At 50.4% G+C, this 16995-nt stretch overlaps 2 protein-coding genes across 22 annotated transcripts in view; both read right to left on the bottom strand.

The window, feature by feature from the left end:
• The window catches only part of LOC100345551 (phospholipid-transporting ATPase FetA), a 114268-nt gene extending 112538 nt beyond the window's left edge, over positions 1–1730 (bottom strand). Inside the window, exon 1 of the mRNA XM_008270096.5 lies at positions 1670–1730. The gene's annotated coding sequence lies outside the window, so the exon portion shown is untranslated. The remainder of the gene's footprint in view (positions 1–1669) is intronic.
• Positions 1731–3349: 1619 nt separating this feature from the next.
• UNC13B (unc-13 homolog B) overlaps positions 3350–16995 on the bottom strand; it is a 267751-nt gene continuing 254105 nt past the window's right edge. For 13 of the 21 annotated variants that reach the window (XM_089300153.1, XM_089300158.1, XM_089300184.1 and 10 more), the window contains 17 exons: positions 16795–16922; positions 16074–16159; positions 11656–11782; positions 11361–11457; positions 11066–11209; positions 10681–10758; positions 10123–10200; positions 9797–9885; positions 9407–9559; positions 9165–9288; positions 8997–9053; positions 8707–8787; positions 8037–8184; positions 6584–6640; positions 5305–5397; positions 4976–5135; positions 3350–4816 (listed from right to left, as the gene is read on the bottom strand). In XM_089300153.1, coding sequence (XP_089156279.1) covers positions 4531–4816; positions 4976–5135; positions 5305–5397; positions 6584–6640; positions 8037–8184; positions 8707–8787; positions 8997–9053; positions 9165–9288; positions 9407–9559; positions 9797–9885; positions 10123–10200; positions 10681–10758; positions 11066–11209; positions 11361–11457; positions 11656–11782; positions 16074–16159; positions 16795–16922 — 1986 coding nt within the window. In that variant the 3' untranslated portion in view covers positions 3350–4530. The remainder of the gene's footprint in view (positions 4817–4975; positions 5136–5304; positions 5398–6583; positions 6641–8036; positions 8185–8706; positions 8788–8996; positions 9054–9164; positions 9289–9406; positions 9560–9796; positions 9886–10122; positions 10201–10680; positions 10759–11065; positions 11210–11360; positions 11458–11655; positions 11783–16073; positions 16160–16794; positions 16923–16995) is intronic. The other 8 variants (XM_089300170.1, XM_017340137.4, XM_089300220.1 and 5 more) reach the window with 1 other exon arrangement.

Here is a 16995-nt window from a genome sequence, read left to right as displayed (position 1 = left end):
ACAGTCTGAGAACATGAATGAATGAGTCTGTGAAGTATGTGTTTGGGTGTTTAGCAACAGAGAGGTACATGTAATAAATAGGAGACAACATTGCACTATAAGAGTCTTCCCCCATTTTGAGACAGAAATGAATTTTGTTTCTTGTATTAAGAAAATAAACACCCTTTGGACTTCTCTATTCCTTAAATGCTACCCAAGATTCCAGCCTCATTTTTCTTATTATACATTTTCCCAGCTTTTCTTAACTATGCCTATAGCTTCACTTACTATTTATATCAATGGTTGTTAACTTTTCTCAGACTAAGAAATTTCTCTGATTATCTGATTAATGATATATATATATATATATCCTTCAGAAAAACAAGTATATATGCTTATACTTACATATTTTGCATCTAATTCAGGATATTTGGATACTCTCAAGTTCATAGGCCAGGTTAGGAACTCTAAGATAGTTTCATCTTCAGCCCAAATTTTTTATACTGAGCATTTGCACTGCATATTCAAATGTCTACTTAACTTTGTATTCAGATGTCACACAAATGCTTCCAAATCTGCAATGATTGCTAATTGAGTATGCAGTTTCCCTTTGGGGTAATGAAAATGTTCTGGAAGTAAATAATGGCAATGGTGCACAGCACCATGAATGTACTTGATAGCACTGGATTGCGCATATTAAACTAGTAACAATGTAGAATTCTTATGTAATGTGTATTTTACCATAATAAAAAAAACTTACAAGTACAAATCTTAAATCATTGCTTCTATCCCCTTCCTCTGACCTACTCAAATTTGTGATGTCTTCCTTTTCTTGTCTTGGAACATCAGGTACTAACGTTACCATTTGCCCACCTGCCCACATCAGAAACCTGAATCATCCCTGCCAATGCTTGCTTTCTGCCCATTTGTCATTAAGCACGAAGTTCTGTACATTATCCCCATTAACAAAGAATTAACTTGGAGTACTACAGTCAAGGAGACAGCATGTCTGAGCCATCACTTTCTGTAGACACCAGAACCAGGCCCCTATTAAACTAGGCATTCATAAGAGAAAAAAAGAATCCTGGTCTTGGCCTGGCCCCACCATAGAGCTTAGACACTGGATTTCTTAAAGATCAAATGTGGTGGTACAGATATTTTACTTAAATTCTCTTATCAGTACCACTCTGGCATAGAGTTTATCCTGGTTTCTAGCCATTAGGATGACCTCTGATCCGAATCAGCATTGTAGGAGCCAAAGCCAGCCTAACCACGTATCTAATCTTGGATTCCTGTTCTTCCTGAGAGCCTAAAATACTGGCTAAGAAAATACCCAAAGTTCTACATCAGGATTGCAAACTCATATACTTATTAGATGCCAGGCAAATAAGGGAAGGCCTAGGGTAAAATAACAAATGGAATCTGTGATGAACTGTAGTAAGCTAATTTAACAGTTGCTTCTCAGCTCCAACTACCAGTTGCTTTACGGGAATATGAGCTAAGAGATCTTCTAACTTTGTCAGCTCTCGCAGAATAAGAAGCTGGACAACTACTGGGAAGAAGAGAGGGGGCCTGTGCTTGGCAGGTAGTCTGGGATCCGCAGGTAGTGTGTGGGTACGGCCCCCAGAGAAAGTAAGGCAGAAGGCGATAACCTTTCCGCGGGCGCCCCCTTTGGACGCCTCTTGCTCACCGTCGCCGTACAGCCGTCGACTCCAGCGCCCTCCATCTTAACGCATCTTTTCTGCGCAAGTGCAGCAGAGCTCCAGGTTCGGCCCAGCGCCAAACCCCGCCCCCGCCCCCGCCCGGTCCCGCACGAGCCGGCCTACGAGCCTGCCGCCTTTCTCGGCGGCCCGAGGCGGGGGCCTGCGGGAGCTGGCCTGCGTGCTGCAATACCCCAGCTTGGGAGAACGCAGATGAAAGACCCTGCCTTTGGGCAGATCACAGGCTGATGAGGGGAGAACCGACGAGTTACCTCCTAACAGTGCAGAGTGCGGTGGGGACGGCTCCAGAGTAGTTGGCTCCTAAAAGCTTCCCAGGGGCCAGGGATGAGAGCTAACAAGATGTCTCAGCTAGGGGACCAGAATGTGCAAAGGCAGACGGGCGCGCGTGGGAGTGATGCAGGGTGCGGGGCTGTCTTGAAGCTTCAGTCTGGGGAACATGGGTGACCACTGAAAAGCTGTAGCAGGAGAGACTCGTTTGAGTCTGTGGAGGGGGCAAGGAAAGAATGGAGGTGGGAGATGATCACTGTCACCCAGACAAGGAGAGCAAAAGGCCATGGCCCCACTTGTGCCAGTGGGGACCTAGGTGTGAGACAGGATTCAAGAGGCAGTTTTGAGGCAGAAATGACAGAAGGTGGCTTGTTTGGTGGGGGGGAGGGGAGGGGAAGAGGGGCATCTTTGATTGACTTGGCAACTGAACTGTATTTATTTAGTAAGCAAATGGTGGGGCACCGGTTCTGTCCCGGTTGCTCCTCTTCCAGTCCAGCTTTCTGCTGTGGCCCGGGAAGACAGTGGAGGATGGCCCAAGTGCTTGGGCCCTGCAGCCGCATGGGAGACCAGGAGGAAGCACCTGGCTCCTGCCTTCGGATTGGCGCAGTGCGCGGGGCCATAGTGGCCATTTGGGGGGTGAACCAACGGAAGGAAGACCTTTCTCTCTGCCTCTGCCTGTCAAAAAAAAAAAAAAAAAAAAAAAAAAAAAAAGCGAGCAAATGGAAGTGGCCTTAGTTTGTCAGTGCCCCTTCAGTACCTTCCCCATGAGTGATGATAGCACAGGCGGAGGGCATAGGTGAGCACTCTTGCTCCGGTTCTGATTCCCATGCCTGGAGGCCTCGGTCTGCCAGTATTTCCCCCGCTTTGGGAGTACTTCTTCCTGCAGCTCTTCTTCCTTGGACAAAGCCTGCATGAAGGAGCAGTGTACATTCAAGGAGGCCTCAGCTCTGTCCTGTCCATGGCAGCCTCAACCCCTTGCCAAACCCTGCAGGCATCAACCCCCCCCCCCCCCCAGGCTCCTGCCTTGTCCTCATGGCTCAGGCTGTGGTCTACCCAACTGCGTGAACAAACGGAAGAGGCAGCATGGACTAGTACTGACTGGCACACAGCATCGCCTCTACTCCTCAGAACCCTTTGCAGGAAGCTGATGCCCTAAGTCCCATGACTCCATTAATGAGATTCGTGGTTTCGGGTGAAGGCCAAGAGGCCAGCCCAATGGCTGCTGCACTGCTTCCTGCTCATGCAGACACTGCATGTTCTGCCACCTGGGTGGTGGGGACTGAAGGTGGGTGTGGGCGTATAAAGCAGAAAAAAATCTGCCATTACATAGGACAGTCATTTCTATGGCTTTCCACACTGGAACAGAATTACCAGACACCAAAGACTGCTAAGATAATTTATTACAGACTAGCCTATAATCTCCTGTAACAATGGCACATACAGCAATTAACAACAGCAGAGATGCTTCGTTTCTTGTTTCCTGTAGCGGCCGGTACAGCTTGTGGACAATGCTGAGTCCTCAGGAAGTCCAGGGGGCTGCTGCTGAGGAAACCCATGGACCATGTCACATCTCTGAGCGACAGCCTAGGAAGTCCATCTGACCGCCTGGAAGTTTGTCTCTGACCTCCCAGGGAGTGTTCAGGCCACTCTCTGTCCAGCCAGTCCAGGGGGATCAGGTTCCCAGCGGCTCTGTAGGCTTGAACACCTATGAGGGACACAGCAGCTGACCCTGATGGAAGGGGGGGGCTCAAGGCGAGATTTTTCTCCTTCAAGGTGGAGAACAGCCCCAGAAGGCAGTAGCTACAGGTGAGGACTCTTTTGAGCTTGGTTTCCAAAATATTGGCTTTGTTCAGGGCCTACCCAAGAAGAAAATGCTGATGGATCTTCAACTGGCCCTCAGGTACAACTACACATGAGACCGGCTTCCCAGGTACTAAGCAGCACTTCCCTGCGTGCAGAAGCATGGTTCGGGGACTCCGGGTTGGGTGGCCCTGGTGCCTGAGTTCCAAAGAAATACTCTGCTCAGGGCTCTGAAGCACCACTCGGTATCTTGTTCAGTTTCAAAGCCTTGCTTTCACTGGAGCAACACTAAATCAGCGGATGCTGCTGAAGTGACAGTCTTAACTCCAGTCTGTGTGTTCCTCCACTGGCCATACTCCAGTCCACACCACAAGGCCCAGCTAGAAATGTGGGCTCAACTGACTACCACGCCAGCCAGGCATGACCCTAGGCCCTCCATAGACTTGTTCTTCTGATGATTGGCATGTAAGTGTCTAACTGGAGAGGGGTAGAGATAGTTTATGTGGAATGGCTGATACTCAGAAATGTCCCCCTCTCTCTATGGAAAATCTTTCCACGCGGTAACCCACAGCCTTGCTCCTAGCACCACAGACCTGCTGCTCAGGGATTCATGACCCTTACTGTGAAAAGCTATACTCTCACCATCCTAAATTTTCCTTAACTATTCTTAACTGAAGGGGTCAGACTCTTGACTACAAGGACCCTAAGCAGACTATGTAGCTAACTCCCAGCGCTGCCTGGTTGGCACATAAGCCAAAGGTGTTCAGCTCCCCTCCTCCGTGGAACGAGACTCCGATTTGAGTTTCACAAATTCTCGGGCTACTTCGTCATTGCTCCTCTGAGACAGAATCCGGAGAATGGTCACGCCTGTCTCATCCATGTGGATCTTCCGGCCCAAGGGGCACCAGCAGGCACAGCTGCCCTTGGCTGCCACATCCCTCAGAGGCATCACCGCCAGCCCTAGCACACGATCCTCCCGGGCAAAGCAGTAATCCTTCACACAAATCTGCAGCTCATAGGCCTCCGGCCCCTCTTCATTTCCTAGGAGACTGTGAGCACAGGGTAGAAGGTAAGAGAACAAAGCTGAGAGTCTTAAGTGGAATTCACCCCAGCCTGCTTTCCAGCCCATCACTCCTCGCCCCCTGAAGTCTTAGTCTCCAGGTCACCCCCATCCCAGAGTCCTGCAGGTCCACCACCCTGTAACTTACAAGTGGAATGTCTCATTGTACTTGGGGGCCCAGTTGTTGCTTTTGGACTTGGTTGTGAACTTCCTCTTCTTGTCGTTTTGATGTGGGCCAACCATGGTCACTTCCACAAAAGGCCGGAACATACCCGCTGTTTGCCACTTGAGGTCATTGGCAGCCACCACTGCCCAAACAAAGGAAACCTGTGAGGGATCCCGCCCAACATTCCCAGCTCTTGAGCCCCAGATGATACTCCTCTTTGAGGGCGATTGGGATGAGCAGCCCATGCCTTGGATTGATGAGTGAGGCTACTGAACAAGAACAAGTCAGACCTGTAGGTCTACACCACTCACCTTTCACTGTGACCTTGTGCTCCCCGGTACCAGGGTGTGTAAACAGGTCCACCTGAATAGAGACTTCTCCCACAGGATCATCCACACCGGACCCTGAGGAACAGATAAATAGATGACCTCCCCTCCCCAGTGAAGAACCCTGGGACTTGAGGACAAATTATTCCCGTCAAAACTGAAGGGTTAGGAGTCTACTATCCTACACCCTAAAGCAGGAAGCAATCACCCACGGTAGCTATGGAGAAGTAAGGAATGGCAGAAGGGATAAAGAATGAGGCTGTGTATTATAAACACAAGTTAAGTGGACAGCATCATAGATGAAACTTCAAAAATGCTCTAGGAATCTCTTCGGATCCCCAAGGCTCTTCTTTTTTTTTTTTTTTTTTTTTTTTGACAGGCAGAGTGGACAGTGAGAGAGAGAGAGACAGAGAGAAAGGTCTTCCTTTGCCGTTGGTTCACCCTCCAATGGCCGCCCCAGCCAGCGCGCTGTGGCCGGCGCACCGCGCTGATCCGATGGCAGGAGCCAGGAGCCAGGTGCTTTTCCTGGTCTCCCATGGGGTGCAGGGCCCAAGCACCTGGGCCATCCTCCACTGCCCTCCCTGGCCACAGCAGAGAGCTGGCCTGGAAGAGGGGCAACCGGGACAGAATCTGGCGCCCCAACCGGGACTAGAACCCGGTGTGCCGGCGCCTCTAGGCGGAGGATTAGCCTAGTGAGCCGCGGCCCCAAGGCTCTTCTAAGCTGAAGCAGTTCTATTGAAACTGCTATGGAAGGGCAGTGCTGTCACCCTGTATCTGTGTCTCTTAATGGAACAATGTGAGTTCCTTCAGGGCAAAAGCAGCACCCTTTTGCCTATTTCCAGGACTCCTGGAGGCCCCTGCTTGGGAGGCTGCCCTGCTTGGACACTTCATCCTGCTCAAACCTGAGCCCCTCCACAGAACAACACCCCAGTCCCAACCTCTGAAAAGAGCCGACCGCAGGCTCCCCTCAGCAGAAGCCCCACCCAATTTTGAGAAAACATTACTACCTTGCACCCCAAATGAAAGCCCTTTCTTGTCCTGAGGAAGAGGGTGGGGGAATCCTGGGGCCAGGACAGGGATCCACAACCGAACCCCTTCCTGGGTCATAGGAGTACATCGTTGTGACTTGGGATACAGCTTCCAAACCTTGATACCTGATTCCCCCCCAACCCTCTCCCCACCTCCAGTACAAGCAGCTCATTCTAGTTCACAAAGGTCAATGTCAACCCATATTAGATTCACATGTGCATGGTGTATAACATACCCTTTTCCGGCCGAATGTCCTCATTAGCAGTAAACCTAATACCTTTCCCATCATGCACTGAATGAGGACAGGCAAGTCAAGAGGTAGTAGCAGCAGCAGGACAGAGAAAGAAGAATTAGTTAGAGGTTTACGGAGTTAACAGCCTTTCAAAGCATCCCTACACGTATTCTGAGGGAGCTCAGAGGTGGGACAGGGTGCAGAAAGAAGTCAAAGGGATGAGGGCAGTGCATGAAGTTCCACATGAGACTTCATTGCAGTGAAGATAACCAAATAAATCATTGGCAACAGCAGCAGAAAGCAGAGAAGGTATTTAAGATCAGCAGGCAAAATAGAGGCTATCGGCTGTTATCTCCTGGGCCCTTCAATGATAATGCAACAGGCAGTACACTTGCACATACACACGCACACGCACACACACCCCAGATTCCGCCTGTATTTATCACCTCTGCCCTTATCTCCTATGTGCCCTTTTCAGCATCTCCTTGAATTTTATCTAGTATAAAGCTTAATGCATCTAAACAGACTTTCTGGATTAACATAGCTCTCCCCTGATGTGACATGCCTTTACATGAACTCAGTCCCCTTGAACAAGGTGCACAGCTGCTTCTTTTGCTGTCTTTTCTACCCACACTGAACTGGAAATAAGCACAGATCAGAGAAACAGGGCAGCACTGAAAGTCCCCTCCATGCTCTCACCTCCTGTCCTCTCCTGTCTAACTGCTTAGGTCCTTCTGCCCTGCAGGTCAGTTCCACCCTAGATCCACAGTTCAGTAAGGCCTAAGCCTCCCTCTCCCTCCACCAGTTTCACTCCCCAGGCTGCCCTTGAACAAGCAATAACAAACATGCCCAAAGATGTTCCAGGGTCAGGTCAGAATCTCAGTCTGAGCCACATCTAGGCAATTATTACTTTATTTTTGACAGACTAGACTGTCTTGGCTAGAGACAAGGAGGGGTTCTGAGGACAGTAAGTCACTGGGAGAAAAACAGCTGCCTGGTCCCCTGTGCCCTAGAGTGTGGCCTCAGCTCTACAGGGCTCCATGACCCACACCCTACCTTCAGCTGCTCCCGTGTTTTCTCCTTGTGCACTTCAGAGTCTATAAAGTCTTGCTTTTTCTCCCCAGGGAAGCTAGGAGCCTTCCTAAGTGCTCCAATCATCTATTCTCAAAGCTTTCTCATAGAATTTTCCTCCTTCTCCCCCTTACCAGAAAAGTTATACTCCCTGAGTTCAGAGGCCAGGTGATGTCTGCAAGAAGAAACCTCAGGCACATTTCCCAGGCCATAGTGATTCCCATGCCGGGTACGGGTAGGGGTCAGTTCTGGGGTTCCCTCAAGAAATCCTGAGATCTGAGCACGAGGGGTCTCGGAAGAAGTGACTAGATCCTCCCCAAGGACGAGGAGATACTGACTCCATAGAGACAAATGAGGGGGTGAACCCAAAGCCCCTAGGCCTTACCCTGTGCAATCTGCGAGCGCACGAAGGTCTTGATGAGAGTGTCTGTGGTCTGTGTGTACAGAGATAGGGCGTAGCGGAGGGACTGCAGATCTGGGCTCTTCTCCAGGAATGCCTTCTTCAGCCCATTGCCTCCTGCGTGGAAGTATTGCTGCAAGATAAAAGCACACCTGCTACTGCTTCACCTCTTGCGAGAGGCAGCTCCCCAACACTGTCCTCAGAGAAGCGGGGAGAGGACTGTGAGCACAAGAGGCCGTTGATGAACAGTAAGCTCAGGAACACCCACAGAACCAGCCACAGCCTCTCGGGGGCAGAGTACTATGTGAGTGTTTGGCGGCAGCAGCAGCGGGGGAGGGCCACGCTCCTGGAGGTGCTGTTTGAAGGCTGGGTCTATCCTGACAGGCACAGACATGGGATGGAAGCTTCTGAGGCAGGGAGAACAGCCACAGGGCTCTGACCCTTACAGAACTTGACATCCACAACCTTCTAGTTATGGGTTTCCCTGATCACAGCCTTAACAAATCCTGAACACCTGAGTGCAGGGACTCTGTATCCTTGCCAGTACACAGCGCCTCTCCTCTGGATGTAGAGTGGTAAGAGCCTAAGGGACACCTGGTCTGGCAGGGCCAAGTGGGTGGTGCTAAGACAGTCTGGAAAAGGGGGAGGCCTTCACCTTGATGGTGTCCAGGGCGAGGTCAAGGACAGCGCATTGCTTTGGCGTGAGACTCCGTGTTTCCTCTCGTACCATGTGGTCCTGGAACCCCACAGAAAGCAGCAGCATGAGAATGGCTCAGGCAATCATGGAAGTCTTGACTCCACCGTCTAGCTCATAACCGCATACTCCTCTCCTTCCTCTCCTCTTCAATCGCCAAAGCCCAGGTGGCCTTCCCCTCGGGCATCCCCCCCCCACACTCGGGCCTCAGACAGACTGCAGCTGTCAGAAGAGTCCCACAAGCCACGTACCTTGAGTTTGGAAAGCTGGCTCAGCTCTTTGGCAGCAGTGAAGATCAGCTGGGTGCCCTGGTAGAGAGGTGATTAGTCAAAAGCAGAGGACTCCAAGCTCCATCCCGAGGAGGGGACTAGGGAGAGGGAGACAGGGAGGAGAGGGAGACGGAGGGGAGGTGTCCTTACCGTGTGGTCGGTGAGGGGGGGCAGGACAATCATCCTTTCCATTGTGTTCATCACTACCCGCCAGAGCTCCTTCAGGACACGTTTCAGAACTGTCTTCTCACACACGGTGGCAAAGAGGGTGAGGCTGTGGGCCCAGGTAACAGGTGAGGCTGAGCTGAGTTGGAGAGGCCCCTCTTCCCGAGAGGCTCTGAAGGCCTCCGTTCCGCCTGTTCCCACGGGACAGTCCTGAGTGCTGTACTTACTTGCCATCCAAGAAGTCCATGAGAGGCCGGAGTGCACCATCTGCATCCTGAGCCACGGAGGCCCTGGCATTGGGGGATGAATTTCCCGTGCCCCGAACCTGGCCCAGGATGTCCGCCATTTGTCGAATACACTCCTCAATCCGCACCTGGAAACTACACGTGTGCCCACAGTGCAGCACAGCCCTCCCCAGACACACACTGGCCCTGCAGCAGCCATCAGCTGTTTGTTCTCACGCCTACATGCTCATGGTGAGGCTCCAGCAGGGACAGTCCAGAGGGCAGGGGGCACATCCATGCACCTGCAGCTAAAAGGTGGGTGTACAGCAGGGGCTCTGGGATTGGCTGGGACCACACCTGGCTCTGAGGGCTGTGTGTTTTGGGGCCACTGACCTGTTTCCAAATACCATGCTGAGTTCATCCAGAACCGTGTTCAGTTTCACCTGTAGCTCCTTCAGACTGTCTGCAGCTTCAGGGTCCAGCTGTGTCCACAGGAGGTGGGTCTGGCAAGGCTGCGTCTCTTAACCTTTTCTCTTCTCCCCAGCCCCTAATCTTCCCTCCTAGGGCTTGGCCCCACTGTGTGTGGCAGGTCAAACCATCCATACCCCATACCCCAAGCTAAATTCCTGGCCTACACCTAGTCAAGAGAGGGTGGACTTCTGAGGACAAGAGCTCAGGAACAGAAGAGTGCAGTGAGTGACGGGAGCCCGACGGCTTACCTCCTTGCCTCCCATGGCCTCAAACATCTTCTCCAGCTGGACCCTCAGCTGCTGCATGTTGTTCATCAGAATGCAGGGCTTTAAGGACAGATGGAGTCACTGAGTCTTGGCTCCTTTCAGCACAGCGCCTGTTAGCCTCGGGTCTCTATCTCACACTAATCCAGAAGCCACAGACACTTCCCAAATCACACAGGTCACTCCCTAAACTCCAAGATCTGGAGCCAATTCAGACAATTCTCCTTGAATAAAGTCTATAAACAAATGTTGTAAAGCTGGGTGGTGGGTACTCAGGCATTCATGGTATTATCTTAAATTGTTCATTAAAAGCAAAGAAACACAAAAGGTACAACTTAGTACACAATAAAATACCAAATGGAGGCTCAGAGGAACCCTTATTCAGTTCTTATTATTTTGTGACAGATTTTAAGCAAAGCCCTGGCAGGAACAGGAAGCCAGGAGCATCACCCTGACCCTTGGCTCTGAGAACAGCTTCAAAAGCAACAAAGATCAGAAATGTCCCCACTGCACTTTTCTAAGGGCCCTAGGACCTGAACCTACCAATTTCTCCTTTGTGCAGTAGGCTGGGAAGTCCTTTGATAAGATGTCTGCGTACTGCATCAGCACCTTCCCGATGGTCTGGGGAAGAGGAGAGAAGGAGAGGAGAGGAACCCTGAGCTCTTCCCGCAGGAATCCTGCCTGAGGTGGCATTTCTCATCTCAGAGCAGTCACAACGGGGGGACCATCACAGCAGGGGATGGAGCTTCCTCTCAACACAGAACATTGAGACAGACCCATCAGTCTGCCCCAGACAAAAGGGAGGGGGGGCAGGGAATTGCTAGGCTTCACCTTAAGACCACTGCAGAGCGGGGTTAAACTCAGGCCTGTGACTTGGCTGTGAGTGTGGTGGTGTTAAAAGGGAGGGAATAAGGACGATCATGGTCACCTTAGCAAACCTCCTCATGTAGTGGGCAAGGATGCTGGGGTCTGGGCATTCCAGCTTCCGGATGATCTCAAAGCTCTGGTTGAGCTGTGTGAAGACGTCCACCACAGAGCAGGAAAAGAGTGCATGCTCTGATGTCTGCTGGAACTGAGCAAGGCCACACAGAGCGTCACCATCCACAGTTGCTACCTTTTCTTCAGCTTGTAGGGTTCTAAAGGGCTCTACCCACCATGGATGGCTCAGTGGCTCCCAATAGCCCTCCTGGCTTGCTTCCATGCAGCCCACGCTCCCAACTTACCCCATCCTTCTTATCTCGTTCCAGGGCCCCACGCAGGAACTCCAGGGACACATCTTCATTCTCATCTAGCCACTGCAGCACAAACTGCTCAAACCACCTGCAGCCACAGCAGGAGAATTGGGGGTTGGGGCTAGTGACTGGCATATGCCATGTGTTCCACCAGACTAGGATTTTCCGGAGGGCAGAGCATGGGCTGACAGGCGGTCTCAAGACTGGCTTGCTGAACTGAAGGTACTAGCCGCCCACCCAGGAGGTCCTTTTCCTTTCCCTCTGGGGTGCCCACGGGATGACTCACGCTGGGTATTCCGGCACCTGCCCTTGGAGGGCAGGCAGATCCCGCACGTATTCATTGTGGAGCCACTTCACCTTGAAGTGCAGGTTCATGTAGTCAGCACTCTTACACAGCCGGTCTTTTTCATGCTCTAGTGGTGGGAAGGGAGGCTGGGTCAGGTCTCAGCAATAAGGCCACGGTTCCTGAGCTTTCCTATAGCAGCAGATCTGGTCAGGTGGCTCTATCAGATGTCTCAGAACAAGGATGACTTCCCACCTCTTTCCCACAGTCACCTTCCCATCAGTGTTCTGCTTCACAGTTCTCCAGAAGGCTGGCCCAATCTTCCTCTAGAGAGACTGGGCCAGCCTCCCTGACAAAGCCTGCAGTCTCCGGCTCTACCTTTTGGAAGTGCAAAGTGAGGTCACCGGCTTCTGGTAAAGAAGAGGACAAAGTGCTGTGGGAGCCAATGCTGACGAGGGGGGAGACTGCCCAGGACTGGAAAGGGATGATGGCTTTTCCAGGGTCTTTTAAATCCTAGTAGCTGGGCCATTCTCTCAGACAGGCTTAAATGCAGAGATAAGCAGTTGTTCATGGCATGAATGAGTCAATGACAACTACACAGGGGTAGGAAAGACCAAAGAGAGCCCAAGACAGCAAAGATCAGTTGGACAGCCAGCTATAGGATGATCTTAAGGTAAACTAAAGGGCTCCAGTATAGACAGGACACCCTGAAAAAAAGGAGCTCTCAGGGAGAGTGCATATGAAGAGTCAGTCTGGAAACTATGGAAACACCAACGGATGAACAGCCTCAGGTCATCATGCAGAAAACAGGATGCTTGTTAGGGGTGTGAAAGGTGATCTAGCTCGATATCCAGAGGCTTCTGGGAAATCCAGGACAAAGATCATGCTGTGCTGAACTGGCTCCAGCTGGAGCACTAGCTGTACTCTGGTTCTCTTCCTCCACCCCTCTTTAAAGCTGAAGCATTAGTTTAAATCAAAGTCAATTTTGTACTGACATATAACATAATGGTAAGCACAAGCAAATGAGGGAGCGCTCTAAGCAACTGAGAAGGGAAGGCTCGTGCCCCTAGGGATTCTACTGCTGCACTCTGGGTTGCCATGGGTGATGTTCCTCCAAGGAAAGGCTGAACATCCCGTCTGGGACTGCGGCCCTTGTGAATTAGCACAGCAAATGTTCAGAGGAGGAAATGAAAACCTGGAGTTCAGCTTCAAAAGGCTTTGGGTCCCAGGAATTTCATCTCCTGGCACTGCAAGCAGCAACATCCCAACTTGAAATTGCATTTGCAGTCTCTTCTATAAAGCAGTGAGCAGGAAAAGAGGGAAAAGGTGTATGTCTAGAGGCAAAGGGACAACCAAAAGTTCTTACCACCCAGAAAGCGGACTTTTCGAATACGAATGACAGTGGTTGCTTGTGATAGAGCAGAGACACCAATGAGCAACAGAGAGAGGGAAAAAGTGAGGAACATCAGACACTCTCGCCTCCACCCTATCCTCTGCTGTCCTTGGTCTGGTCCAGCAAGCTAAAACGTAGCCTTGGGAGTGTAGGTGGAGGAGGGTGGAGTGGGAGAAGCCCCATCACAGTTGCCTAACTCTTTCTTCTTAAGGGCTTCAAATTACTGTATTTACATAGAATTCTCACTTTCTCTGTCAACCTATTATCTAGCCCCAAACTCTGGCTTCTGTATCAACTTCTATGGTGTAAAAACTAACACATGAATGCTGGAACACTGGTTACACTTCAAACTACTCTAGCAAATTCCGTGGAGTCCTGCTTCAGAACACTGCTTGGTGGTGGTGCAGCCATCAGGGTACTGATCTGTTGGGGGAGAATCATCCACCCACAGTCTCCTATCCTGACTTCCTCCCTCCACTCATCTTTATCCTTGGAAGGTTCTTTCAAATTCATGACTTTAACTATCTGGTTTGCTGGTATCTTCCCCAAATCTCTCCTTGGTGCTGATAACATCTGGATAGGTTTTGATGGAACATCTCACTTTGGCCTGGGTTTAACTCTAGTCCCTACCTCTTATATCTTAACATCTCCAGCTAAAGTTGAACACAGTACACTAACTTATCTTACCTTCCTCTCCAATGCTGAATATCACCCTCAATTCTCCCTTCTTCCTCTTTATTCACATCCAGTTAAATCACATACCTCTCAATTTCACCTCCAAAACGTCTCTGCAATGCACCGGCTTCCTGCTAGCCACACTATTACTTGCCTGCATCTCCTTACCACCACCTCTGATCTGAATTAGGGCAGCAGCCTCTAGACTGGCCATTCCCTTTGCGTTCCATTCTCCCCATAGCACAGCCAGACTGAGTGGTCAGTCTACTGGACAAATCTGATCGAGTCAGTCCCTTGCTTGACACGTCAGTGGTTCCCAACTGCCTCAGGATAGAGTCCAAAAGCCTACGGCTTATAACACCATCATGGTCTGGCCCTGTCCTCTCTCTCCTTCCCTCTCACTTATCTCTTTCCATACCTCCTGAAGTCCTAGCCACACTGCTGTTTCCACTTCTCCAGCATGCCAGCCCTCTCTAGATCCCAAGTCTTACATAAACTGTGTCCTCTGCGTGGAATGTTCTGTGTCTCCTATCCTGTCACTATCACCCTCCCTCGCCACCAAATTAGCCCTATCGTTATTCAGGTTTCAGCGTGTATATCACCTCCTCCAGGAGGCCTTCCCAGGGCCTCTGAGTCCAGGTTGCATGGTTCTCCTGTGTGCTCTCAGCATGCTGTGCTTACTCCTGTTGCGACACTTACAACTTTTCACTGTAACTGCCAACGAACATGCCTGTTTTCTAGACTGGTCTGTGAGCTTCTCAAGGACTGGCGCTCTGCCTTATTCATCTCAGTAGGGCTTCAGCTATCACAGTTTCTAGCACTTAGAAAATACTCAGGAAACACTTGGCAAATGAAGTAGGGAATTTACTGCAAAGAGGCAAGAGGGAACTATATGTTCCATCTTTTAATGTGTTTGTCAAAACTTATCACACTGGGAGTGGGCATTTGGCACAGCAGTTAATATGTCACTTGGAATGCCTGCATCCCTCACTGGAATGCCTGGTTCTTATCCTGGCTCCTTCACTTCTGATCCAGCTTCCTGTTAATGTGTGCTCTTCAGAGGTAGTAGATGATGGCTTCAGGATTTGGGTCTCTGCCACCCATGTGGGAGAACTAGATTGGGTTTCAGGCTCCTGGTTCCTGCCTGGCCCAGTCTTAACTGTTGTAGTATATGGAGAGAGTGAATCAGGATGGAAGATCTCTGTCTGTTTCTCTGTCTCCCTCTCCGTCTCTGCCTTTCAAATAAAATGAGTTCTTGGGTCACCTTTTGCTGCCTTTCCAGGCATATTAGCAGCAAGCTGGAGCAGAAGCAGAGCAGCCAGGACTCTAACCAGTGCTCTGAGTCATTTTTCACAGGTATTCATCTTCCCTCCCAAACGCTTCGGGACCTATTCACTGAACACTGCCTGGGTGGATGGACAGGTGATCTCCTAACAGGCTTGACAGGCTAAGGTATGGGCTATAGCCCCAAGGTTGACCCAGGATGGGCAGGAGAGGACCACTGCTGAGCCTGAATTACAGAATGTACATTACAGCCCATGGCTGTCTCAAAATGAACATACATCTCTAAGGTTTCTTTAAATCAAGATTCACTGATTGTAAGCTTCACACACTGAAGAATGTGAGGGTCACCAATTTCTTCTGCCACTCCACCCAAATAACAGATCCAGACACTGCTTTGTCCTTGCCCCACACAGGTGCTCCTTTCGGACCCTCTTTCTCAGACTGAGAAGACAGGCTAACTTACAGGATCAGACAAGAAAGGTACAATGATACAGGGACGGTCTGGCACATGTAAGGAGGGGTATCTTTGCAGCCAAGGTGGGAAATGAAGAGTGAGCTGAAGCAACATGATGAGTACTGCATCTGTGGCCCTGCTGTACAGCAGGAGTGAGGGGAGAAGTATCTTTCTGGCTTTGTCACACTAATCCAGAGCAACCTGCAAGGAAAGCCAGGCTAGAAAGTCCCTGGCATAAGAAAATAACTTTATGTATCTAAGATTCTCTGATTCTTTAAAATTGTAGAGATAACATTTCACAAGACCATTCTCCAGGAGGTGGGCCACCTAAGGACACCCACCATGGGAAGAGTTGATCTCTGGGCTAGGAGAATCTTGAACAGGCATTGGCTCTAAAGCTGGAAGGAGGAGCCAACATCCACACAACCATTTCCATTATTTCCTTTGGCTATAACTTTGTCCACTCAAGGCCTCCTGCGGGTTACCTCCAACCAGACCTAGAATCTCTTCAGTGTCTCACTACACCATTCACCTAGAACTTGTTGTCTGGGAAAGGAAAGGGACAACAAAGAAGGTGCTGGGATTAGGAGTCCCCTGACTTGGGGAGACCCTTACCCTCCAGTGCATATTTCATGTCCTGGGCAAAAAGATGCCACATCACTTCCGCACTGACTTTTCCCACATTCAATTCCTGAGGAAACCTGGATGGTGGAAGAAACCACAGTCACAGAATGATAAAACAGCCATTTGATTTGCTCCTTTCCAGGGCTAAGGTACTCAGTGTTTGGAAAATCATATTGAAGAGCGAAGTCTAAGGAACAAGACGAGGCTCAATCTGGAGAAAAGGGGCCCAGGGGACAGTGGAGGGATAAGTGGGGAGGGAGGACTCCCTTAGGCAAGGGTGGGGGAGCCCAGGGGAGAGGAAGCCCACAAGTCAGGGAATTGAGGCCCAAAGGAAAAGGGTTGAAGCTGGAAGGTAGGCCCAGGCTACATAAGCTGGTTGAGAAAGGGCAGGGGTGTGGTCTATAACAAAGCCTACTTTTGTAGACAGGCACACACACACAAGGTCTTTGGATTCCCTGGGGCTCCCAGGGCAGCCATAGTCCCCAAAGTCTCTCACTTCAGGGATGCTGGCTCAGTCTGGGCAAGGCCCCCCGTTATGTTTCCACATCTGTCTCCAGAAACAGTTACCCAGACAGATACAAGGGACACAAGGACAGACGGACGGACAGGAGGAAGAGGTGGCACTGCAAACATACAGAGATAGGAAAGAAAGAGACTGTTAGATGGATAGACCAATCACAAACAAGACAGGGCCAAGTAGGGTGATACTCACTGGTTCAGAACAGGCGTGTAGGAATTCTTATCTTCCTCTATGATTGACACGATGAGTGTGATCAGTTTGGGCCAGAAATCCAGGTTCTGAATGCTGGGTCCTTGTTCCTCTGGAGGTAGCTCCTGATTCTGGTTCCAGAGGAGACAGTGGAAGAGAGGGAAGGTTATAGTAGAATGAGGTTATGTACCAAATCTTCCTCTT

This window comes from Oryctolagus cuniculus, chromosome 1 (genome assembly GCF_051225735.1).
Source record: "Oryctolagus cuniculus isolate XC-2025 breed Fujian yellow rabbit chromosome 1, ASM5122573v1, whole genome shotgun sequence".
Classification (NCBI taxonomy): Eukaryota; Metazoa; Chordata; class Mammalia; order Lagomorpha; family Leporidae; genus Oryctolagus; species Oryctolagus cuniculus.
This window is presented reverse-complemented; position numbering and strand designations above follow the sequence as displayed.